The sequence below is a fragment of the Oncorhynchus tshawytscha genome, linkage group LG09 (assembly GCF_018296145.1).
Source record: "Oncorhynchus tshawytscha isolate Ot180627B linkage group LG09, Otsh_v2.0, whole genome shotgun sequence".
NCBI classification, from domain to species: domain Eukaryota; kingdom Metazoa; phylum Chordata; class Actinopteri; order Salmoniformes; family Salmonidae; genus Oncorhynchus; species Oncorhynchus tshawytscha.
In genome coordinates this window covers 68,723,736-68,748,571 of record NC_056437.1, presented here as the reverse complement: position 1 = coordinate 68,748,571, position 24,836 = coordinate 68,723,736, and the positions used below count along the sequence as shown (strand labels likewise).

Here is a 24,836-nt window from a genome sequence, read left to right as displayed (position 1 = left end):
TAACTCATAATTTAGCGAAACACCCTTTCACTTTTTGTACATCCTTTCAATCCTCACTATTTAAATTCACCCGGAGATATGGGATCAGAACACAAACCACATTCTCACTGGAGGAAAATTGAAATTTACTGGCAACAGGTGAGTCAACAATATGCTATCATTTGATAATTGATTCAGGATACAAATAGTGAATTATTTTCAGGATTATATTCTACTAACAATGATCATCTGCTACAGATCATCTAACTACAATAAGAATGACACTTCAGACTGTCACTTGGATGAGCGCCTTCCTCTGTCTCGCGCAAGTTTGCTCCATGCCCATGTCTTGCCAGCTACAAGGACAGCTGGTGCGAATAACCCACAACCTACTGAGAGACATGGTACATTTATTAAATTACTTTTGTCTTGAGAAGTATTATCCAACTATCTAACTATGTTTAACTGAATAGCACAACGTGATTGCGGTGTTTTCTCTAACTTTCAGGGGGGTAATTTTCCTCTGGAGTGCCTGCAGGAGAATGTCTTCGTGCCATTCCCAGCCACCGCATTTGCAACCTCCGATGCGCCACAGGTAAGGGCAAGCGTGTACATCCAAGTGTTCTTTACAGCATGAAAGAGTATTTGCAACCGTTAGGATAACAAAGTAGAAAACTTTGAACTGCCATTTATGTTATTTGAAATTATTGTTGTTGTCCGTTTCAGTTGAGCAGCAGTGGTGCTATGGCTATTTATGAGACATTGAAGAACATCGACACATTGTTTGGAGCTGACGACCTGCCTACTAAGTGGGACCAACAGAAGTTGGAGAATTTTCAGAATATTGTATACCGCCAGATTGAAGAGAGCAAATGTGTGAGTTACTATGCCAACACAGATCGCTTAACTGTTTACTTGTGGTATTGTGGCATTTTTATTATTATTCATCGCCTGCCTTTTTCTTTCTGGCAGATGATGGGCAGTGTGGATACCAGTGATTATCTCATCAGGACAGAAGGACTGAAGACGTACTTTGGGAACATTGCAGCAGTCCTAAAAGAAAAGGTAGACTATAGGTTAAACACAAATAGACACTTTTTTGATCATATCTCTACATTGGACAATATTACCCTACATTGCCCTAACAGTTTATTTGTATTTTCACAGAATTTCAGTTACTGCGCCTGGGAAGTGGTTCGAAAAGAGCTCCTGTACAGCCTACAGTTCATTCTGGAACACAACTCTGATAGCCTTCTGTGGGCCAACAGAACATGAATTTGAACTTGCAGATCTTTTTACAGTTGTGTTTGATTTTAATAGCCTACTATTCAACAATCATGTAATGTGCAACGTCAAACAGCAATATTATTCATGTATTTATTTATTTATTTAACAAGGTTATTTTTTTATGCATGCCTATTCATGAATTTATTGATTTATCTATTTGAAAATATGTTGCTCTTCATCAAATGTTAAGTTAATAAACACTTCTATACTTTTAAATATTGTTAATCTGAGTGCTCAATCTGTTTCACTATCTATAGTTAGGTAGCTAACTATATAGCTTGTTGTCATCGTCTAAAATAACCCTAATTTATATGACAGTTCTTATTTAATTAATGGTGGTCTGACCCATCTACGTGAAACTAGACACAATAAGGATTAAGCCACAACAGTAGACTTTACGGTTAGCCTTCAAAATAAATATATGTCACTGACAGTGATGCAAAGTAATACAATAGTAGAATTATGCCATCATTTAATAGATCAAAGTAAACGAATTTGGAATGTTGTTATTACCTATGTAGAAAACCTGAAGTTTCAGTTGGCTAATATCTTTTTCATCGGCCTTGGCTGCAGATACGTATTTTTTTGGACACTGCTTCCAGGTGGCTGGGGGTCCCGGGGCTTCTGCGCAGGTGCAGGATTCTCTACTTTGCGCACAGTCCCTGCTCTACTCATAGAGAACCTCCCTTCACATTTCTCACAGTCACTTGTGAATAACAACTCTTCAAATGTTTCCAGTGAAACGTCATGCAGAATCTGCATACCTACCATTTGATCTCAATCAGTTTGATGAGGATATGCATTTACATTTTCTTGAGTTTCGTAGTCGCCTATAGTGTTGTTTTAAATGATGTGCAATGAGTGAATTGTCGAGCAGATGGTGTAAACAAACCGTAGCATAGCCTACCTGTTTAGTTTCAATCAAAGCATATATTTTGCCTAGCAGCCCAATCGTCCTCAAATTTCATGAGAAATTAGTTTTGTTGTTGTTGTTGTTGTTGTTGTTGTTGTTGTTGTTGTTGTTGTTGTCTTACTGTAACGTTATACTACGCTATTATATTTGGTTCTGTTATGTAGAAAACTACCATTATGTGATCTTGCAGAAATAGATTCAGCTTTGATCTAACTTCATTAAATGAGCACCGTTCGCCACAGTAGGCTAGCCTGTTCTCTATGAATGGAGAGGAGACTGTGTGGAGTTGGGGGGTCCTGCACATGTGCAGAAGCTTCAGGACCTTTAGCTGTTGGGAGGAAATATCCGTTTTTTTCAATTGCCTGTCTTTAATTCACATCATTCTTTCAATAATCTCACCAGTAAAATCATAACTAACCAACACTAATACTTTGATGAAATTCATTCACTTTAAGCTGTCACTGTAGGATCAATATTGGTTTGTTCATTACCTATAGAACACAACTTGAAACTTCAGGAGGAGGGACACAGTGGTGGACCTGGTTTTCTGGATTTCAAGGTCTTTACACTGTAATTGTGAATAACATTTATCAAATGCATGTGTCAACAATGAATGCTTGGTTATGCTTTTCACTGAGTAAAATGTCAAAACAATGGATATGAAATGGAAAAGTAAAAACAACAATAAGCATTTGTCTCCTGTGTTTACCAAGGTAATTTGTTTGCATTGCCACTTTTTATTTCAATTTTTTTTTTTACAGAATGATTCCATTAATATGCCTACACTCTTTCACTGAACTAAATATAGAACCCAAGGTGTTCTTCCTCACTGAACCAAAATTGGGTCCAAGAATAACTTTGTATGGTGCCATTTATGAATTATTACTGCTACTAATAAATAATATGTATAGATAAGAATATAATAATACATATATTTAATAAAGGACAAAAGAATACTAGCATAGTTTCGAGATTCCATTGTCATTTTATGCTAACGTCATCTGAAGCAGCCAAAAGAGTAGAACATCTGTCTCTAATAGAGTTACTGACAGACTCTGAGCAAAACAAATGGTGTTTTAACTTAAAAGTGATGTAATGATTAACTATTGAATCACTATGACATCTTACAAATAATTTATCTATTTGGTCTAATTATTCATTTTGGGGAAAAAAAATGTGAATTGTGGCGGCTGCTACAATGTTGTACCAGGCTCATGTTACGCTTCCCAGGTGAAAGAGCATTGGGTAAGACAGCACGGAGAAAGTCTTGGCTAAGTGAAAGTGATAAAGGGATCTGAGACCAGCAATGAAGCCTAGCCGTATCAGTGGCTCCATAACAGCAACAATTTAGATTGTCTATCAATATCCGAAATAGACATAAGGCCTATGCTTTCCCAGCAGTTAACTGACTTGCCTAGTTAAATACATGTAAAAAATAAAATAAAAAACAAGAATGGTCCACCACCCAAAGGACATTCATTCAACTTGGTGTGTGTGCTCGCGCACGTTAGGCTACGTTATGTGAGCTAGCTTCCAGCTAGCTAGTCGCCCATCTCGCCCCGTTGCAATGGAACGTTTTCTGATCAAGAGAAGAGTGTTGATAGACATTGAAAATCCAGACCCAGGCCGTGTCTCCGAGGGGGCCAAAGAAGAATAGGGAGATAAGAAAGATGAGTCGGAGAGAGAAACTCGTGAGCCACGACGTGAGGGAGCACCAGAGCAGGTCGTCGCTGCTAGCTGTGCTCCCTCTGATTTAAACCAGTTAGTTACATGTTAAAGAACCAAGGCGCTGTCTTCGGTGTTATCCAGCCACAAATGTTGAACAGCAGGATCGCTACTTCAATCGTAGATGGTATGAGGATTACAAATGGCTGGAATATTCTATTTCAAAGGACCTAGCTTTCTGCTTTGCGTGACGCCACTTTCAACGTCCAGGAAACCATGGTGGAGAGAAGGCGGCATATACCCACGATGGCTACTAGAACTGGAAGAAAGCGACAAGTTCGTTCAAAACACTCAATGCTAGTGTTAAGCATAGATATGCAATGATAGCGTGGAATGAGTGGACTATTCAGAAAGAGTATGGCTCAACAATATGCAATGCTCTAAGTGATGGACATTCGAAAATAGTCCGAGAGAACGGAGAGTATATATATAAGAGCAGTTGGAAAGTTCCTGTCCATGCTTAAACGTTACAAAGACTACTTCGTGGACGCATGCTGCGTGTAAAAACCTACCCGAGAAACAGAATGGCAAACACTCGACTCAGCAACCTTGACTGCCTGTCCATACACGCAGAAAGAACTAATTTGCAACGAACCACAACAACAGACGCATGTCCTTCTATAAAACAACACTTGATGAGTAACTGATTCATTTAATATAAATATGCCATAGGATATTATTATGTGGTATTAAGTTGGGTCATTTTGTATATTGTGCGCCTGTCGTAGCCTCATCTATTATTATGAATGTTCAACTGAAAGGCCTTTTATGTATTGACAGAGCGCGCCTGTCGGGTGGTCTGGACCAGGATGGAACAAGAAGACGGATGCATATTGTCGGCCAGTTGGCCTACAAGTATTTTTTCAATAGAAATGTAATCACTAAGATTGTGATGATAGCCAGTTCGTTTTACAAGTGTGTGACACAGTTAACAGGCACAGGCTAAATGCATTGCACTTCTCGTTGTGGCAGCACTTTGGATATTATTAATTGCATTTCTGACGTTGTGATAGCCATTTCATCCGAAACATTATTACCAATGTACAGTTGTCTGATTATGCATATGAAATAAATGCACTGCTTGTTGTTGTCGCATTTTGGATGTATTGTGTCGTTATTGCTGAAAGACTTCAGTGCATGGGCGCTGTCCGGTGCTGAAGTCTGTCACCTTTGCACGTGAAAGTCGTTTTTGTCATTGCCTTGTGGTCACTTGGGTTTATAGCTATTTTGTTGAATATTCTTTGGCTAAATTCAATTAAAAACTACATTTATATCAATGTGATGTGTGTCATATCTGCTTTTATTGAAAAAACGAGAACTTCCTTATAACTCTGAAGTCATGAAAATCGACTATTTTCTTAGCAGCCCCAGGTATTGGGCAAGCCCCCCTTAAGCCTCTGGAGAGAAAAAAAATCCTGGCGCTGTGCCTGCTTGCAAGAACCCCGTGAAAAAATATTTCGGACTAACTTAGAACGAAACCCACTAAATGTATTTATTATGTGGGTAAATGTCTTAAGTTTAGGATTTATTTCGACTTCGACGATTTTGTTATCAGACTTTTTTGTAACGTTTTTTTTGTTGTTGCTGTTAGATGCCTAGCTTATTCTCGCGAATAGCCTATATCTCAATATAATAACCTACATTATCGTGGTTAAAGTACCATTCAACGCTGGGATTTGGTCGTCCAGAAGAAGGACCAGGCATGGAATTCCTTTGCCGGCATGTGCTAGAGTCTGGAAAGTTAAAGTCCCCGCCTCCGATAGGTTAATCGGGGAAATTCTCCATACAGCTTTCCCTTTCCTAACTCCACATAAAACTCCTTAACAGAGCCAAAATGTTCGAACTCAACACGAAAACTAAGAACGAAGCAAACGACTATTTACAATGTATACAAAGGAGAGCTGGACGTGTATTTTTCTTATTATTTGCAGTATGCAGAGCGTGTGTCATTGCTGTGACTGTATCCGACACCGCTACGGTCACTTGAGCGCAGAATACCTTTCCCTGCTGGACCAGATGGTGAGTTATCAGCACACTGTAAAAGGATAATGAATGCATGTATTAAGGACAGCAAAACAACCAACCAAGCAAAATAGTAATGTGTTTTAGCCTTTGTGTTAGAAGACTGTAATCTATATGTGAATAGCCATAGTAAAAGGGCGCTAGGCTATAATGACAGAGCGATCACGAGAGGATATATACATTAGGCCTATACTGTCCTTGCAGTATAAGCTATACTTTTAGACACGTGACTTAAAATACTGTATTGGTGGTTTTCCAGGGAGGAGATATAACAAAGCAGGAGGCCCCTGTCTTTTTCCCCGAATCACTTTACAGACGCATTGAGCTTGCCGAGGTAAAAACTAGAATTTTGACTTTTCATGTTCTGATATGCTTTAGTATAGCGGTCTTGACCCAACGTTATATTGATGGCATAATTTAACCCTATACTGTTTCTCGTCTTGTTTTTATAACTGCATGTGCAGTTTGAGGGCAAAGTCAGATTCCGGAATGAGACCATCTATCAAATCACAAAACTGTTTGATGGGAATATAAAGGCTGTCATCTGGGACAAGAAAAAGCTGGACAATTTCCTCAACATTCTCGAAGGCCAATTTGAGAACCTTAAATCCTGTGTAAGTAACAGTTCTATTTAAAGTATGGTCCCTGTTTCGGTCAGGGCTCTCCAACCCTGTTCATGGAGAGCTACCCTCGTGTAGGTTTTCGCTCCAACCCCAGTTGTAACCAACCTGATTCAGTTTATCAACCAGCTAATTAATCGGCTGTGCTAGATGAGGATTGTAGTGAAAACCTAAAGGACCGTATCTCTTCAGGAACAGGGTTGGAGGGCCCTGTTTTAGGTGTAGACTATTAACTGTACAAGTGAGAATCTGTGGGCTATTATGTTCAGTCGGGGGCTAATGTTTTAATTTTGTCCAACAGGTATCACCTGCCAAGAAACCTGAGAGGAGACTGAAACGCTACTTCAAGAAGTTGAATAGGAAGGTTCTGAGACAAATGGTGTGTTTGTTTTCGGATGGCAACGTGTTTAATACATCTGATCAAATTAATATAAACTAGGCTAAGCAGGAGCAGTTTTGGTGCACTTTTTCGGTTCTGGGGACATATGTATCAAGCGTCGAAGTGAAGTGCTGATCTAGTATCAGGTCTCCTCTGTCCTTATTCATAGTGATCTAAAATACAAAACTGATCCTTAATCAGCACTCCTACTCTGAGAAGCTTCATACATTATTATTATTATTATTATTATTATTACATATGGCACCAGCTCTTTGTTGTTCAAGACAATATGATCATTATATGACCAGAAAGTCCACACCTCTGATATTTACATGTTCCTTTGTATTTCAGAACTACAGTGCGCAGGCGTGGGAGCTCATCAGGAAAGAGACGAAACATAATCTGCAAAGATTGGATATTTTTTAGGCAAAGATGCACTGATCATCCGACTCATCTCAGAAGCTACACACTTACCAGTTTATAAAGAATGCAAACAATCACGTGGGACCCTGTTAGTCTATTTATTATATTTAAAATCATAATAAATAAATCATAGTTTGTAATTATTATACATTTCCCTTTTGTACCTGTGTTGAACTAAACTGTATTAACTGTCTACTTAAAAACCTGTGAAAAAAAATAACATTGAAAATGTGTCTGTTTGAATTTTACTGCGTCTCTTTCTGCTTTTTCAGAGTCTCACACTTATTCTCAGTGGTGGAACAAGTACTCTTTTGTAATTATGCGTAAAAGTAAAGAAACCTTAATAGAAAGTGACTCAAGTAAAAGTAAAAGTCACCCAGTAAAATTCTACTTGAGTAAAAATATTTGGTTATACTTAAGTATCAAAAGTAAATGTTATTGCAAAAAATATACTAAAGTATCAACGTAAAAGTATAAACTATTTCCAATTCCTTATATTAAGCAATCCAGACGTCACCATTTTCTTATTTTCTTAATTGAAAACCAGAGACGTTAGGAATGACCAGGGATGTACTGTTGATACGTGCATGAATTGGACAATTTTCCTGTCCTAATTAGCATTCAAAATGTTACGAGTACTTTTGGGTGTCAAGGAAAATGTATGGAGTAAAACGTACAATATTTTCTTAAATGTAATGAAGTAAAAGTAAATGTAGTCAAAAATATAAATAGTAAAGTAAAGTACAGATACCGCAGAAATGTCTTAAGTAGTTCTTTAATGTATTTTTACTTAAGTACTTACACCACTGCTTATTCTACATATTTGACCTGTTTAATACTTAGAAATGCGCCTGTTGTAGACAGACAGGGTGTCTGAGGATTGCTCTCACAAGGTCGGCTCAGCGGGAGTGAAAATATTGGCTGAACACCCAGACTGTGGTTGCCAGGTGTTGTCCTCCTCCGCATCCGGTCTCTGAGAGCGAATGCTTTGCTGAGAAAGGAGACACTTGGTTATCTTTGTGTAACCCGTCGCGATAGTATCAATATGCCGAGGGGGAAATACCTCGTCAGAGCCTCTGACTAACTTCCACATGAAGCGCTGTTTGTCTGTAATCTCTCCGCTGGCGTGAATACATATACATTCATTTAAGCTTGACTTTGGGGTCCTTAGTGGTAATTCCACGACTTGTGAATGAAATGTATTTTGTATAAATTGTCAAAATTTCGTTCTTGTCTAAAACCAATGAGAGTGGTTTTATCTAACCATATGAGGGGATGCAGATTAAACTCGTTGCTGATCGTCAGTCACATGATAATTCTACTTTATACACCACATGACCAGACGTATGTGGACACCTGCTCATCGAACATCTCATTCCCCCCTTTGCTGCTATAGTAGCCTCCACTCTATGGGAATGCTTTCCATTAGATGTTACTTGGAACATTGATGCGGGAGTTGCTTCTATTCAGCCACAAGAGCATTGGTGAGGTCGGGCACTGATGTTGGGCGATTAGGCCTGGATCGCAGTCGGCCTTCATCCCGAAGGTGTTCAATGGGGTTGATGTCAGGGCTCGGTGCAAGCCAGTCAAGTTCTTCCACACCAATCTCAACAAACCATTTCTGTATGGACCTTGCTTTGTCAGGGCATTGTCAGGCTGAAACAGGAAAGGGCCTTCCCCAAACTGTCGCCACAAAGTTGGAAGCACAGAATTGTCTAGAATGTCATTGTATGCTGTAATGTTAACATTTCCCTTCATTGGAGCTAAGGGGCCTACCCCGAAACATGAAAAGCAGCCCCAGACCACTATTCCTCCTCCACCAAACTTTACAGTTGGCACTATCCATTCGGGCAGGTAGTGTTCTTTTGGCATCCGCCAAACTCAGATTTGTCCGTCGGACTGCCAGATGGTGAAGCACGATTCATCACTACAGAAAACGTGTTTTCACTGCTCCAATTGCAGCAAGCTTGACACCACTCCAGCCGACGCGTGGCATTGCGCATGGTGAGGGGGGGTGTCTGGGTGAGGAGTAGAGGATAATCAGGGGGACCAGGAACTTTTAGCTCCCACTTGACATTATGGGATGTTTATTTATAAAGTCTGTCCATTGTCCATCTGTCCAAAGGAAAACATGGAAAACAGTTTAATTCAAATGTATAGACATGAATGGGATTAAAGACAGAAGATCCAAACAGAACGAGATCATATTAAATCATCATCTCTCACTCCCTCTCTCGCACAGACACGCGCACGCAGGCACGCAGACAGACACACAGAGAGAGAGAAAGAGAGACAAACAAACAAACAAGCAAATAAAGAGGTCAACAGCATTCATTGTAAAGTTAAGGGGTCGATATTCTCTCTCTGTCACACTCTCTCTCTCGCCTTCTCCCTGACTTAGAAACATTTGAGCGTTCACAAGGCCAGTTATGAGTTACATTTTCGAAACCTACATGGACCAAGTGCCTCCTATGTAGGACCACTCGAAACATGATGAGAGGGAAGTGGAGCAAACGAAAAGAGAGATCCGGTCTTGCGGTTCACTAGGCAAAACTTTCCCAAATTCATTCATTTTAACTCCTAATTTAGCGAGACACCCTTTCACTTTTTGTACATCCTTTCAACCCTCGCTATTTAAATTCATCCGCAGAAATGGGATCAGAACACAAACCACATTATCACTGGAGGAAATTTGCAATTTACTGGCAACAGGTGAGTCAACAATATGCTATCATTTTATAATTGATTCAGGATTCAATTCATTCATTATTTTCACGATTCTTTTCAAATAACAATGATCTTCTGCTGCAGATCATCTAACTACAATAAGAATGACACTTCAGACTGTCACTTGGATGAGCGCCTTCCTCTGTCTCGCGCAAGTTTGCTCCATGCCCATGCCTTGCCAGCTACAAGGACAGCTGGTGCGAATAACCCACAACCTACTGAGAGACATGGTACATTTTTTAAATTACTTTTGTTTTGAGATGTATTCTCCAACGATGTTTAACTGAATTCCTCAACGTGAATGCTGTATTTTCTATTTCTTTCAGGGGGGCAATTTTCCTCTGGAGTGCCTGCAGGAGAATGTCTTCGTGGCATTCCCAGCCACCGCATTTTCAACCTCCGGCGCGCCACAGGTAAGGGCAAGCGAGTACATCCAAGTGTTCTTTACAGCAGGAAAGAGTATTTGCAACTGTTAGGATTAGAAAGTAGAACCCTTTATACTACAATTTATGTTATTTACAATTATTGTTGTTGTCCGTTTCAGTTGAGCAGCAGTGGTGCTATGGCTATTTATGAGACATTAAAGAACATCGACACATTGTTTGGAGCTGATGACCTGCCTACTAAGTGGGACCAACGGAAGTTAGAGAATTTTCAGAATATTGTATACCGCCAGATTGAAGAGAGCAAATGTGTGAGTTACTATGCCAACACACATCGCTTAACAGTTTAATTGTGGTATTGTGACATTTTTTATTATTATTCATTGCCTGCCTTTTTCTTTCTGGCAGATGATGGGCAGTGTGGATACCAGTGATTATCTCATCAGGACAGAAGGACTGAAGACGTACTTTTCGAACATTGCAGCAGTCCTAAAAGAAAAGGTAGACTATAGGTTAAACACAAATAGACACATTGTTTTGATTATATCTCTACATTGGACAATATTACCCTACATTGCCCTAACAGTTTATTTGTATTTTCACAGAATTTCAGTTACTGCGCCTGGGAAGTGGTTCGACAAGAGCTCCTGTACAGCCTACAGTTCATTCTGGAACACAACTCTGATAGCCTTCTGTGGGCCAACAGAACATGAACATGAACTTGGAGAACTTTTTTACAGTTTTGTTTTACAATTGTGCTTGATTTTAAAAGCCTACTATTCTACAATCATGTAATGTGCAACGTCAAACAGCAATATTATACATGTATTTATTTATTTATCAAGGTTATTTATTTATGTATGCCTATTTATGAATTTATTGATGTATCTATTTGAAAATCATCAAATGTTAAGTTAATAAACATTTGTATACTTTTAAATATTATTAATCGGAGTGCTCATTCTGTAGCCCAGTCTGTCGATATGTGAACATTCATATTTGTATTAAACATGCTCAGGTCATATGGATGTTAGAACTATTAGTCCTATAGCCTACGAATCCATTAAGGAAAGCCCTAAAAACAAGTCAAATGTATCTTCTCAAAATGTAGTTATATTCCAAATCATTTTTTTCAGTGAGGTGTGTTTTAACACAGGACAATGCGGGCCTGTTTTTGAGCGTTTTACTCTGAGCTCCTATGCGATTTCCGTTCCGACCATGGAGATCCTATGACATTTTATAATTCCCAATTCTGTGGTTCCAACTCCCTCTATGAAATTGCTTTCCACAGTAAATAACGTAATCGGAACAATACTAGCCCAATAGACTGAACAGATGCACTGTGAATTCACTAAAGCTAGCCCAGCTCATTTAATCCCCACCGTTTCGCTTAGTTGTCATAATTGTTCACCAAATGTACATTATCCCAGGGGCGTTGAATGACAAAATGTAAGTAACCGAATTTCTGTCCCTCTTACTGCCCCGGATGCCTCTGTTGATCCTACAGCTATTGTCTTTTATATATACAGTGGGGCAAAAAAGTATTTAGTCAGCCACCAATTGTGCAAGTTCTCGACCTAAAAAGATGAGAGAGGCCTGTAATTTTCATCATAGGTACACTTCAACATCAACAGACAAAAAGAGAATTAAAAAAAAAAATCACATTGTAGGATTTTTAATTAATTAATTTGCAAATTATGGTGGAAAATAAGTATTTGGTCAATTACAAAAGTTTATCTCAATACTTTGTTAAATACCCTTTGTTGGCAATGACAGAGGTCAAACGTTTTCTGTAAGTCTTCACAAGGTTTTCACACACTGTTGCTGGTATTTTGGCCCATTCCTCCATGCAGATCTAGAGCAGTGATGATTTGGGGCTGTTGCTGGGCAACACAGACTTTCAACTCCCTCCAAAGATTTTCTATGGGGTTGAGATCTGGAGACTGGCTAGGCCACTCCAGGACCTTGAAATGCTTCTTACGAAGCCACTCCTTAGTTGCCCGGGCGGTGTATTTGGGATCATTGTCATGCTGAAAGACCCAGCCACGTTTCATCTTCAATGCCCTTGCTGATGGAAGGAGGTTTTCACTCAAAATCTCACGATACATGGCCCCATTCATTCTTTCCTTTACACGGATCAGTCGTCCTGGTCCCTTTGCAGAAAAACAGCCCCAAAGCATGATGTTTCCACCCCCATGCTTCACAGTAGGTATGGTGTTCTTTGGATGCAACTCAGCATTCTTTGTCCTCCAAACACGACGATTTGAGTTTTTACCAAAAAGTTATATTTTGGTTTCATCAGACCATATGACATTCTCCCAATCTTCTTCTGGATCATCCAAATGCTCTCTAGCAAACTTCAGACGGGCCTGGACATGTACTGGCTTAAGCAGGGGGACACGTCTGGCACTGCAGGATTTGAGTCCCTGGCGGCGTAGTGTGTTACTGATGGTAGGCTTTGTTACTTTGGTCCCAGCTCTCTGCAGGTCTTTCACTAGGTCCCCCCGTGTGGTTCTGGGATTTTTGCTCACCGTTCTTGTGATCATTTCGACCCCACGGGGTGAGATCTTGTGTGGGGTTGCCCCAGATCGAGGGAGATTATCAGTGGTCTTGTATGTCTTCCATTTCCTAATAATTGCTCCCACAGTTGATTTCTTCAAACCAAGCTGCTTACCTATTGCAGATTCAGTCTTCCCAGCCTGGTGCAGGTCTACAATTTTGTTTCTGGTGTCCTTTGACAGCTCTTTGGTCTTGGCCATAGTGGAGTTTGGAGTGTGACTGTTTGAGGTTGTGGACAGGTGTCTTTTATACTGATAACAAGTTCAAACAGGTGCCATTAATACAGGTAATGAGTGGAGGACAGAGGAGCCTCTTAAAGAAGAAGTTACAGGTCTTCGAGAGCCAGAGATCTTGCTTGTTTGTAGGTGACCAAATACTTATTTTCCACCACAATTTGCAAATAAATTCATTAAAAATCCTACAATGTGATTTTCTGGATTTGTTTTCTCATTTTGTCTGTCATAGTTGAAGTGTACCTATCATGAAAATTACAGGCCTCTCTCATCTTTTTATAAAATAAAAATATAATTCACCTTTATTTAACTAGGCAAGTCAATTTATAACAAATTATTATTTACAGCTCTGTATTTTTCACTGACTGCCCCACCAACACAGAAAGCACTGAGCTAGGCTGAAACACCTGCATTTTGGAACTGCCTTACTCAAGAAAGCAAAAAAGAGTCCATGTTTGTATGCAGCTTTATTAACTCAATAATTACTTATTTTTTATATTGTTTACAAACTTATATGTGACACGTATTAATGCCAAAATAACATGCAAAACAGGCAACAATAAAACAACGTTACATTTTTAAAAACGTTTTGTTGTTGTAGTTAAACAGGTGGGGCTCAAAACAGATGGAGTTCTGCCCCACCTGCCCTGAAAACCGGTCGCCACTGGGTCGGTCCAATATGAAATGCTCTCGAATAGAGGCTAAATTAGACTGAGCAAAAGTTCTACATCACCACAAATGGGATGCATTTCGCTGCCACAAATCACATATGAAACTGGGAACTTCCAAGCGCCGTTGTGGTGTCGTAGGATGCGTTGGCACAACACCTGCTGTGGTTGAGGTGACTGGAAGAAAAAATAAATAATTATTTCTACATTGTTTGCTATCCAGGAACACAGCGCGTGCGTATGGGAGATCACGCGAGTGGAGGTTCCCGAAAACCTGGTGCAGTCCAAGAAATATCTCGACAGCAGAGTCAAGCCGTGAGGAAGAAGCGGTCTTTTGGAGAACCACATAATCATCATTGGAGACATGTGACATGTTTCTGAGACTGGCTAATAGATTGACAGCTGATGTATTTACCAAGTGAATTATTTGTTTATAAACATTGGTTGACTGATATTTATATGTGAAGGCTATGTATTTATTCCTTTATAATAAATGTAAATAATTATTATCATATATTTTTAATTAATTAATTTATATATTCAGTCATTCACGCATTCATCCTGCCATTCTTTCTTGCATTCATTTGTTTATAGACTGACTTTTGTAAAGGAGTAATCTGCAGTTCAAACAACACGAAAGCGGTCACTGAACCACTATTTTTTCATAATAGCTGAGAAATGGGGTTGGAGAAAAGTAACCACTGTCACAGAGCTATGGATGAAAGGAAGGTCCACCTATGAGATTAAAAGTTGTAGTCTAGTTTTAAGTACAGTTGGAAGCTATATCCTGTGTTTTTCTACATTTACATGGTTTCAAACAATGTCAACATTTTTTTTTTATTTTGGGTTCTGATGAGGTAAGACAGTAGTTGAACTAAGCTCACGAGGATTGTAAAATGTATATATATTCTTCAGGAATCAATGGGTAGCTTGTGTATCAATTGTTTTAAAATGGATGTGGTAATCGCAGAAATGTCCCCTTCAGCGTAGTATGTCGGGGATGATGAAACGTTATAGTATTAGGAATTATGATTTAGGTAATTTTCTAATAAACCTACGATTAAGTTATCACAACACATCGGCAAATTGGTTCATTCATATAGCCCTGCTTGCCTCTCCCAACGACGAACTATTCAAATGTTAATGTTAGCAGGATTATTCAGACACAGATGTCATAACATGATGGTTCATTTCTATTTAATCATCAGTTATTACCAACAGTTTAATTCAACTGTACAGGCATGAATTGGACGCAGAAGATGCTTTGTGTGGCTCAGCTTGGTAGAGCGTGGTTGCTTCCAATGCCAATGCTGTGGGTTCAACTTCCATGGGGGACCAGTAAAAAACATAGTAAAACTGTACGCACTCACCACTGTAAGTCACTCTGGCTAAGAGCGTCTGCTAAATGACAAAAATGTCAATCATAATCTCACAGAGAGAGAGAGAGAGAGAGAGAGAGAGAGAGAGATACTGGTTGACTGATAATATTTTATTTATTCATAACATTGAATAAAAAATACATGAATCTATTCTCATCTTGTTTTCATATGCATATACAGTTGAAGTCAGAAGTGTACATACACCTTATCCAAATACATTTTAACTCAGTTTTTCACAATTCCTGACATTTAATCAGAGTAAAAATTCCCTGTTTTAGGTCAGTTAGGATCACCACTTTATTTTAAGAATGTGAAATGTCAGAATAATAGTAGAGAGAATGATTTATTTCAGCTTTTATTTCTTTCAACACATTCCAAGTCGGTCAGAATTTTACATACACACAATTAGTATTTGGTAGCATTGCCTTTCAATTGGGTCAATCGCATCCCACAATAAGTTGGGTCAATTTTTGACCATTCCTCTTGACAGCTGGTGGAGCTGGTTTAACTGAGTCAGGTTTGTAGGCCTTGCTCGCACACGCTTTTTCGGTTCTGCCTACAAATTTTCTATATGATTGAGGTCAGGGCTTTGCGATGGCCACTCCAATACCTTGACTTTGTTGTCCTTTATCCATTTTGCCACAACTTTGGAAGTAGGCTTGGGGTCATTGTCTATTTGGAAGATCCATTTACGACCAAGCTTTATCTTCCTGACTGATGTCTTGAGATGTTTCTTCAATATACCCACATAATTTTCCTGCCTCATGATCTCATCTATTTTGTGAAGTACACCAGTCCCTCCTGCAGTAATGCATTCCCACAACATGATGCTGCCACCCCATGCTTCATGGTTGGGATGGTTTTCTTCGGCTTGCAAGCCTCCCCCTTTTCCTCCAAACATAATGATGGTCATTATGGCCAAACAGTTCTATTTCTGTTTCATCAGACCAGAGGACATTTCTCCAAAAAGTATGATCTTTGTCCCCATTTGCAGTTGCAAACCGTAATCTGGATTTTTTTATGGCGGTTTTGGAGCGGTGGCTTCTTCCTTGCTGAGCGGCCTTTCAGGTTCTGTCAGTATAGGACTCGTTTTACTTTGGATATAGATACTTTTGTACCCGTTTCCTCCAGCATCTTCACAAGGTCGTTTGCTGTTGTTCTGGGATTGATTTGCACTTTTCGCACCAAAGTACGTTAATCTCTAGGAGACAGAACGCGTCTCCTTCCTGAGCGGTATGACGGCTGCGTGGTCCCATGGTGATTATACTTGCGTGCTATTGTTTGTACAGATGAGCGTGGTACCGTCAGGCGTTTGGAAATTGCTCCCAAGGATGAACCAGACTTGTGGAGGTATACAATTTTTTTCTGAGGTCTTGGCTGATTTCTTTTGATTTTCCCATGATGTCAAGCAAAGAGGCGCTGAGTTTGAAGGTAGGCCTTGAAATACATCCACAGGTACACCTCCAATTGACTCAAATTATGTCAATTAGCCTATCAGAAGCTTCTAAAGCCATGACATAATTTTCTGGATTTTTCCAAGCTGTTTAAAGGCACAGTCAACATAGTGTATGTAAACTTCTGACCCACTGGAATTGTGATACAGTGACTTATAAATTCAATAATCTGTCTGTAAACAATTGTTGGAACAACTACTTGTGTCAGGCACACAGTAGATGTCCTAACCGACTTGCCAAAACCATAGTTTGTTAGCAAGAAATTTGTGGAGTGGTTGAAAAACGAGTTTTAATGATTCCAACCTAAGTGTATGTAAACTTCAACTGTATTCAATGAGTCATACTTTCATGGATTCATTTGTTTATAGGCATACTTTTTCAAAAGGGGCAACCTGCAAATCAAACAATCACAAAGCCCCACTGTTTTGGTAAATAGCAAAGGGATGGGGTTGGAGAAAAGTAGCAACTGTCAAATTCATAGCAAGATCAGGATGCAAGTGTCGGACCATCAATGAAATCAAAGTGAGACTATAGTTTTAACCACATTTTGAGGATGTAAAGTATTTGCTTACAATTAGCTAAATTATTTACAAACAACAGAGTAAATAAAGCTTAGAATTTGGGTTCTGATGTGGTGCGACAGTTGAACTATGAGGCATTTAAAAGTTTTATATGTCTATTCTTCAAGAATCAATAGCTATATATAATTCATGAAAAAGTCCCAAATTGTAAGTACCAACCGCAGACTGGCCCTTTAACGTAGCATGTCCAGGAGGATCGCATGCTGTAGTATGCCTATTAGGTCGTTTTAAATATTTGACATTTTCTGATAAACCTAAGATAAGGTTATCACAACATATTGGCAAACTGGTTTAATCAGATAAGTAATGACAAGATATTTACATTTTTATGCTAACGGATTATTCAGATGATAAAGACATCTACAGCATTCATTGTACACTCTAAAAAGTAAGGGTTCAACAAGGGTTCTTTGTCAGAACCTCAAAGTTCTTAGAATAACCTTGTGTTCCTTTGCACTGAAAATGACCCCCAAAAAGTTATTCCAAGTACCCTTTAGAAGGTGGGGTTCATCGAGGAACCTAACTGCCCAACCGAATCATTTGGATTTGAATTTGAAAGGACAGCAGGTGCAGGCACTTAACTGAAACATTAAACAAGATCTCCTCAATTTAAGGTAAAGTTTGTCCCTTGTATGATCTAAATTGATTTTGTTTTATGATTGTCTTGTTTTGTACACTTTGTACAAAATAATAAAATGCAGTACTACGGGATATTTCTTAACATAGCTCTTTATTAGCTAGCTATAACTGGCATGTTCACGTATCGCTTACCAGGATCGAAACTGACCATGACCTAACCGTTTGGGTGGTCTAAACCAATCATAGCACAGTATGATATGGCAGTAAAATGCATCCAATTACAATTCAGTATGTTTACACATATGAATATTACAATGATGACACCATCTATCTTTCAATTTTCGTGCAAATCTTTTGTGCAAAATGGACACAATTTCAATGGATATCAATCAACAAAGAAGTAACTATGTAGGCTATAAGAATATGTTGAAAGCTAGCTGTATTGGGTTCCGATGACTGAACTGCTCACTTTTGTGTTTATGTTTTCCGGTATACAAACGAGGAGGCATACAAGGTGATCACGTTGACCATCCTCCTCCCTTACCTCTTCAACTCATATCCCAAAGGTATGTTTATGAAAACCATTATCAAAGTTTTTTTCCCCATTCATAATCATCACAATAACCAAGGTATGAATTCTGTCGTGTGCACGTTCTGTTAATCATCTGTATATCTACTATTTGTGGATTCATAGACTTCACCCTCCCTATACCTCTGATGAATAAAACAGGAAACCTGTTCGATCACCATGCTCTGCAAAATCATTCTGGCTATGGATACGGAGAACATCAACACATTAACATCAACACGCCAGAGGATATACCCATTGGACTCGGGGTCATGCTGGGAGTTTACCTCATATTTAGATTTTTTAAAATTCTGCTTTGCCTCTAAAATCATAATAAACAAAGAGGACTAAAATAGTGTAATTGTTGTTATTGTTATGCATATTATTATATTTATTACTAATAATAGGGGGGTAGTTAAAAATGAACCCCAAAAGGTTGTTCAAAAGGTTCTTTGAGGATCCATTATAAGGGTTTCTTTGAAGAACCATTTTATAGGGGTTCCACCACAGTTTCAATCTGAAGTACCACTAAAGGATACTCAAGGAACCTTTTCTTTTTAGATTGTATAGTTAAGGGTCGATATTCTCTCTCTCTCTATATGTTTTAGCAATGTTTGAGCCTTCACAAGGCCAGGTGACTTAGATTGTTTAGACCTAGCCTACTGAGGACACATTAGGCACATGATGAGAGAGAAGTGGAGGATACGAAAAGGGACATCCGGTAGTCCAAGTGCGGTTTTCATGAGGTCAAACTTTCTCAAATTCATTCATTTTTTTTTTTTTACACCTAGTGAGACCACCTTTCACTTTCTGTACATCCTTTAAATTCTCACAATTTAAGTTAAGCCGCAGATATGGGATCAGGAAACAAATTCTGACTCTGGATGAAATCTGTACTGTACTGGCAACAGGTGAGTCAATATATAATTTGATCATTGCTTCAGGTTTCAACGAATGAATCACTTTCAGGATTATATTAGACTAACAATGATACTCTGTTACAGGTCATCTAGCTACCCCAAGAATGACACTTCAGACTGTCACTTGGATGAGCGCCTTCCTCTGCCTCGCACAAGTTTGCTCCATGCCCATGCCTTGCCAGCTACAAGGACAGCTGGTGCGAATAACCCACAACCTACTGAGAGACATGGTACATTATTTAAATTACTTTTGAATTGAGATGAATTCTCCAACTATGTTTATTCACTGAATAGCTCAACCTGACTTCAGTGTTCTCTCATTCTTTCAGGGGGGTCATTTTCCTCTGGAGTGCATGCAGGATAATAATGTCTTCATAGCATTCCCAGCCACTGCTTTCACAACCTCCGGCGCGCCTCAGGTAAGTGCATGGGCGCATATCCAAGTGTTCTTCACAGCATGAAATAGTATTTGCAACCGTTAGGATTAGAAAGTAGACAACTTTAAACTGCCATTCATGTTTTTTAAAATTATTGTTGTTGTCCGTTTCAGTTGAGCAGCAGTGATCCTAAGGCTATTTATGAGACATTGAAGAACATCGACACATTGTTTGGAGCTGATGACCTGCCTACTAAGTGGGACCAACGGAAGTTGGAGAATTTTCTGAATATTGTATACCGTCAGATTGAAGAGAGCAAATGTGTGAGTTACTATGCCAACACACATTACTTAACTGTTTAATTGTTGGATTGTGACACTTATTTTCTTCTTGTGTCAGATGATGGGGAGCGTGAACACATGTGATTATCTAGTCAGGGTAAAGGTGCTGAAGACATATTTCAGGAACATCGCAGCTGTCCTAAAAGAAAAAGTAGGGTACAAGCAAAAACAGTATAATGGAAATCCCTGTTTTGATAATATCTCTATGAATATTAGCCTACATTTCCCGAACAGTGCATTTTTATTTTCACAGAATTTCAGTTACTGCGCCTGGGAAGTGGTTCGAAAAGAGCTCCTGTACAGCCTACAGTTCATTCTGGAACATAACTCTGATAGCCTTCTGTGGGCCAAAAGAACATGAATTTGAACTTGTAGAACTGATTTACATACTCTACTTGATTTTGATAGCCTACCGTTCTACAATTATGTTATGTGCAATGTCAAACTGCAATTTAATTCAATGATTTTATCTATCAAAGTTATATCTTTATTTGAAAATTGTGCATACTGTTGCTGTCACGTAAATACACATGTTTTATACTTTTAAATATTGCTACTCTGTGTGCTCATTCAGTAGCATCGTGATGATGTCGGTGTGTGAAAGTTCAGATTTGGGTTAAACATGCTCAGGACATTTGTTTACATGTATTTTTATTTAACCTTTATTTAACTAGGCAAGTCAGTTAAGAACAAATTCTTATTTACAATGACGGCTGACCCCGGCCAAACTCTAACCCGGACGACACTAGGCCAATTGTGCGCCACCCTATGGGACTCCCAATCAATGGCCAGTAGTAATACAGCCTGGAATCGAACCAGGGTCTGTATTGACGCCTCTATAACTGAGATGCAGTTCCCTAGACCGCTGCGCTATTCGGGAGTGGACGGCTGGCCTATAGCCTAATAATCGCTAAAGGAAAGCCCTAAAAACAAGTCAGATGTAACTTCTCAGACTGTAGTTAAGCTATATTAAATGACTGTCTACAATGAGGATAAGTAAACGGGTTTCAGCAGGGCTCGCCTGTTTGAACACAGTACTTCGAGCTCTTACGAACTCTGTTTCAACCCACGCCATGAAATTGCATTCCACAATAGCGCAATCAGAACAATATTCGCCGAATAGACGCATAGTGAATTCACAAGCGGTGAGGTAAAACAGTTCTCCCTACTGTTTCCTTTTCCACTTTTAATTGATTTCCTTAGTGCCTTCAAGAAGTGTTCACACCCCTTGACTTATTCCACTTTTGTTGTGTTACAACCTGACTTCAAAATTGATTACATAGTTTCCCTCACCTATCTACACAAAATACCCCATAATGACAAAGTGAAAACCTGTTTTTAGATTTTTGTTCAAATTTATTTAAAAATGAAATACATAGTCATGCAACTTATTATGTTAAGCATATTTTTACTCCTGAACTTATTTAGTCTTGCCACAACAAAGAGGTTGAATACTTTGTTTGTTGTCATCAAAGCACTTCATGATGACCCAAGGGAGTGCTACCGGGCAATAGTCATTTAGTTCAGTTACCTTTGCTTTCTTGAGTACAGGAACAATGGTGGGCATCTTGAAGCATGTGGGGACAACAAACTGGGATAGGGAGAGATTGAATATGTCTGTAAACACTCCAGCCCGCTGGTCTGCGCATGCTCTGTGGACGCGGCTAGGGATGTCGTCCTGGACGGCAGCCTTGCAAGGGTTAACATGCTTACATGTTTACTCACGTCGGCCACGGAGAAGGAGAGCTCAGTCATTGGTAGCGGCCGTGTCGGTGGCACTGTTGTTATCCTCAAAGCGGGCAAAGGTGTTTAGCTTGTCCAGAAGCAAGAAGTCAGTGTCCGCGACGTGGCTGATTTCTCCTTTGTAGACCCTGCCACATACATCTCGTGTCTGAGCCGTTGAATTGCAACTCCACTTTGTCTCTATTCTGATGTTTTGCCTGTTTGAATGCCTTACGGAGGGAATAAATACACTGTTTGTATTCGGCCATATTCCCAGTCACCTTGCCATGGTTAAATGCGATGGTTCGCACTTTCAGTTTTGCGTGAATGCTGCCATCTAGCCATGGTTTCTGGTTAGAATAGGTTTAATTAGTCACAGTGGTACAACATCTTTTATACACTTCCTGATGAACTCAGCCACCGTATCAGTGCATTCGTCTATATTGTTCTCGGAGGCTACCCGGAACATATCCCAGTCCTGTGAAATTTTACAATCCCCGGTGTCTCTCTGGAAGGAAATCCTCGGCCTGAGCTAGTCAAATTTGTTATCCAGAGACTGAACATTAGCGAGTAATATATTCTAAAGCAGTGGGTGGTGTGCTCACCTCCGGTGGTGTTTTGAAACAGCGTTCAATTGCCATGGGGGGAGGGGGTACAAACAAAGGATCAGAAAGTCGTATTCCTGGTCGTAATGCTGGTGAGTTACCGTCGCCCTGATATGCAAAAGTTCTTCCCGGCGGTATGTAATAACACCCAAAATTTCCTGGGCTAATAACGTAAGAAATAACACATAAAAAAATGAATACTGCAAAGTTTCCTAAGAGCTAAAAGCACGGCAGCCCTATTCGTCGGCGCTATTTTACCAGTACCAGACATTCTAGCTTTTCATTTTTTATTAATTTGTAAAAAATAATAATAATAGAAAAACACAATTCCACTTTGACATTATGGGGTATTGTGTGTAGGCCAGTGACAAAACATCTACATTTGATCAATTCGGGCTGGAACACAGCAAAATGTGGAAAAAGTAAAAGGGGTGTGAAGACTTTCTGAAGGCACTGTACATGCATGTAGCCTATTGCTGTAGGGTTCATGTCAGGTCACAGCCAGGTGTAGTCTGATCATGTCTAAATGGTGAGATTTGACTGAGGGCCAGTTGAGCTCAGTGAGAATCAGAGGATTTATGTATAATGGAGCCAGACGGGTAAACAGAATGACACACCCTGCACCTGAAATAGAAACATGGAGGTGAATCATATTTTATAGTATATGATTCACTGACTTGAGATTGAAACAGACCTATATCAAAACATCACGGTTAATGAACAGGTGTCAAGATTGTAAGTGTTATGATTCACCATATACACCTACATTATCATAGGTCTGATTTTTAAGCACCGCTGGCTAAAACAGAAATATATCATCTGATTCAGAGGGGATTACTCTTACTGTGGAAGTTCATGAAGGGGCCATAAATGCTGTGGTAGATCTGTCTGAGAACTACATCCTAGAATATGACAAGTTGGACAGGTCTGACACTCTGAATTAGGGCAGAATGTCAACATTTGGCAGAATATTGATAATCACTAAAGCAAAGTCATGGCATTAAATGTCAGTTTTTATTAACAATTAACTATTACATTTAAGGAAATAGTCTGACGCTATTGCAGAAGTAACATTTAAACTCATTTTTTAAGTCTAAGTTAGCGCAGCTCATTTGACTCATTAATTCCCATGCTAAAAGTTTGGGTTATGATTGAGGTTAAAAACTTTCACAAGGTCAGGAAATAGCATCTGGTTTTGTAAACCTCAGTCACTTATAGGGGATTTATTCGTCTTCTGAGGTCAAGTACTATTCATTATCCTTGGCCCAATAATGGTCTTTAAAATCCCGCCAGTTTGCCACTTCCACCGAATGTGTTATTAGTCGGTATTTACCAGAACTAGTGCTACAAAGGGAGGTGTGAGCTGTGAAGTGAGTCACGACTTCAGCCCACACCTGAGAAACCAAGGTAACCCTGGAAGACACCACAGACCTGTGGCTTTAGGCCACTGACCATAAACCACTTCTCTTCTAATCCTCAAATCAAAAATGTGTTGGCCAATACAGTCCATAACTATTGTCACCCTTGATAAAGATTAGCAAAAAAGACTGTATATAAAAAACAGTAAATAATCTAAATACTGAGCTACATTATATTGTATGCTAAAAAAAAGAAAGGGAAATGATGTTATTTTATACTCACACAATTGCTCAGAGAAAGAGATTTGAGAACACGTTGGGAGGGATCTTAGATCATTCCTCCATCCAGAATCTTCCCAGACCCTTGATCTCCTTTGTCTGCTCTTATGGACTGCCCTCTTCAATTCAAAACACAGGTTTGAGGTGTAGCGTAGGTATGAGGTACTTTTCAGAATGTGCTTCCATTTTTGGGCACCAAAGAACTCTACTTTTATGTCATCTGACCATCTGGAGTTTCATACATGGCATTGACACATTAATTGGAACCGGTGCTGGTCACACTACATGAAAATTAAAGCTATTTGGCCGTGAAAAAAATAAGCTTATGCAGAAAATTTACACCTACAGTAAAATAACGTGGTGGATCTTTGATGTTATGGGGATATTTTTCTTCCAATGGTTCCTGGGGCCCTTGTTAATTGACCACAAAATCAACACTTTGCAAAGTCCATCTCAGTCTCTGGACTTGACCCCATTGAAAACCTGTGGTTTGATTTGAAGAAGGCAGTCCATACGAGCAGAAGCATATCAACGATCTGGAAGGATTCTGTGTGGAGAAAGGGTCTAAGCTCCCTCCCAACATGCAATCTCATAAAACGTGTTCAAAAAAGGCTCACTGTTGTTATCCTAAAGTATTGAAAACAGGGAGGCCAATAATTTTGAACATCCTCAACAAAAAACAATGTTGATGTCTCTGAACAATTGCATTAGTATACAATTATAGAATTTACCAATTTTTCTGAGCACACATTGTT

At 39.3% G+C, this 24,836-nt stretch overlaps 4 protein-coding genes across 4 annotated transcripts; all 4 read left to right on the top strand.

Moving 5' to 3' along the window:
- Positions 1-257: 257 nt before the first annotated feature.
- LOC112259404 (interferon beta-like) lies at positions 258-1,254 on the top strand. The gene is made up of 5 exons (XM_024434109.2): positions 258-383; positions 488-574; positions 706-855; positions 952-1,044; positions 1,147-1,254. Exons 1-5 carry the CDS (start codon positions 258-260, stop codon positions 1,252-1,254), a joined length of 564 nt encoding a protein of 187 aa, XP_024289877.2.
- A 4,529-nt stretch (positions 1,255-5,783) lies between these two features.
- Positions 5,784-7,351, top strand: LOC112259403 (interferon a3-like). The gene is made up of 5 exons (XM_024434108.1): positions 5,784-5,923; positions 6,186-6,260; positions 6,391-6,540; positions 6,848-6,925; positions 7,277-7,351. The coding sequence occupies exons 1-5, from the start codon at positions 5,789-5,791 to the stop codon at positions 7,349-7,351; spliced, it is 513 nt and encodes a 170-aa protein (XP_024289876.1). The 5' UTR covers positions 5,784-5,788.
- Positions 7,352-10,179: 2,828 nt separating this feature from the next.
- On the top strand, positions 10,180-14,237 carry LOC112259402 (interferon alpha-13-like). Its single transcript, XM_042327870.1, has 5 exons — positions 10,180-10,305; positions 10,402-10,488; positions 10,620-10,769; positions 10,867-10,959; positions 14,142-14,237. Exons 1-5 carry the CDS (start codon positions 10,180-10,182, stop codon positions 14,235-14,237), a joined length of 552 nt encoding a protein of 183 aa, XP_042183804.1.
- Positions 14,238-19,451: 5,214 nt separating this feature from the next.
- LOC112259401 (interferon alpha-1-like) lies at positions 19,452-20,626 on the top strand. The gene is made up of 5 exons (XM_024434105.2): positions 19,452-19,629; positions 19,729-19,818; positions 19,950-20,099; positions 20,176-20,268; positions 20,371-20,626. The coding sequence occupies exons 1-5, from the start codon at positions 19,504-19,506 to the stop codon at positions 20,476-20,478; spliced, it is 567 nt and encodes a 188-aa protein (XP_024289873.1). The 5' UTR covers positions 19,452-19,503; the 3' UTR covers positions 20,479-20,626.
- Positions 20,627-24,836: the final 4,210 nt, after the last annotated feature.

What these genes read in the sequence shown, in the direction of transcription:
- LOC112259404 (XM_024434109.2), top strand. Translation starts at nt 258, where the DNA reads ATGACACTTCAGACTGTCACTTGGATGAGCGCCTTCCTCTGTCTCGCG. An exon ending in CAACCTCCGATGCGCCACAG is followed by an intron (nt 575 to 705) that starts GTAAGGGCAAGC and finishes TGTCCGTTTCAG; the next exon opens with TTGAGCAGCAGTGGTGCTAT. An exon ending in AGATTGAAGAGAGCAAATGT is followed by an intron (nt 856 to 951) that starts GTGAGTTACTAT and finishes TCTTTCTGGCAG; the next exon opens with ATGATGGGCAGTGTGGATAC.
- LOC112259403 (XM_024434108.1), top strand. Translation starts at nt 5,789, where the DNA reads ATGTATACAAAGGAGAGCTGGACGTGTATTTTTCTTATTATTTGCAGT. An exon ending in GACGCATTGAGCTTGCCGAG is followed by an intron (nt 6,261 to 6,390) that starts GTAAAAACTAGA and finishes CTGCATGTGCAG; the next exon opens with TTTGAGGGCAAAGTCAGATT. An exon ending in TTGAGAACCTTAAATCCTGT is followed by an intron (nt 6,541 to 6,847) that starts GTAAGTAACAGT and finishes TTTGTCCAACAG; the next exon opens with GTATCACCTGCCAAGAAACC.
- LOC112259402 (XM_042327870.1), top strand. Translation starts at nt 10,180, where the DNA reads ATGACACTTCAGACTGTCACTTGGATGAGCGCCTTCCTCTGTCTCGCG. An exon ending in ACAACCTACTGAGAGACATG is followed by an intron (nt 10,306 to 10,401) that starts GTACATTTTTTA and finishes TATTTCTTTCAG; the next exon opens with GGGGGCAATTTTCCTCTGGA. An exon ending in CAACCTCCGGCGCGCCACAG is followed by an intron (nt 10,489 to 10,619) that starts GTAAGGGCAAGC and finishes TGTCCGTTTCAG; the next exon opens with TTGAGCAGCAGTGGTGCTAT.
- LOC112259401 (XM_024434105.2), top strand. Translation starts at nt 19,504, where the DNA reads ATGACACTTCAGACTGTCACTTGGATGAGCGCCTTCCTCTGCCTCGCA. An exon ending in AGATTGAAGAGAGCAAATGT is followed by an intron (nt 20,100 to 20,175) that starts GTGAGTTACTAT and finishes TTCTTGTGTCAG; the next exon opens with ATGATGGGGAGCGTGAACAC. An exon ending in CAGCTGTCCTAAAAGAAAAA is followed by an intron (nt 20,269 to 20,370) that starts GTAGGGTACAAG and finishes TTATTTTCACAG; the next exon opens with AATTTCAGTTACTGCGCCTG.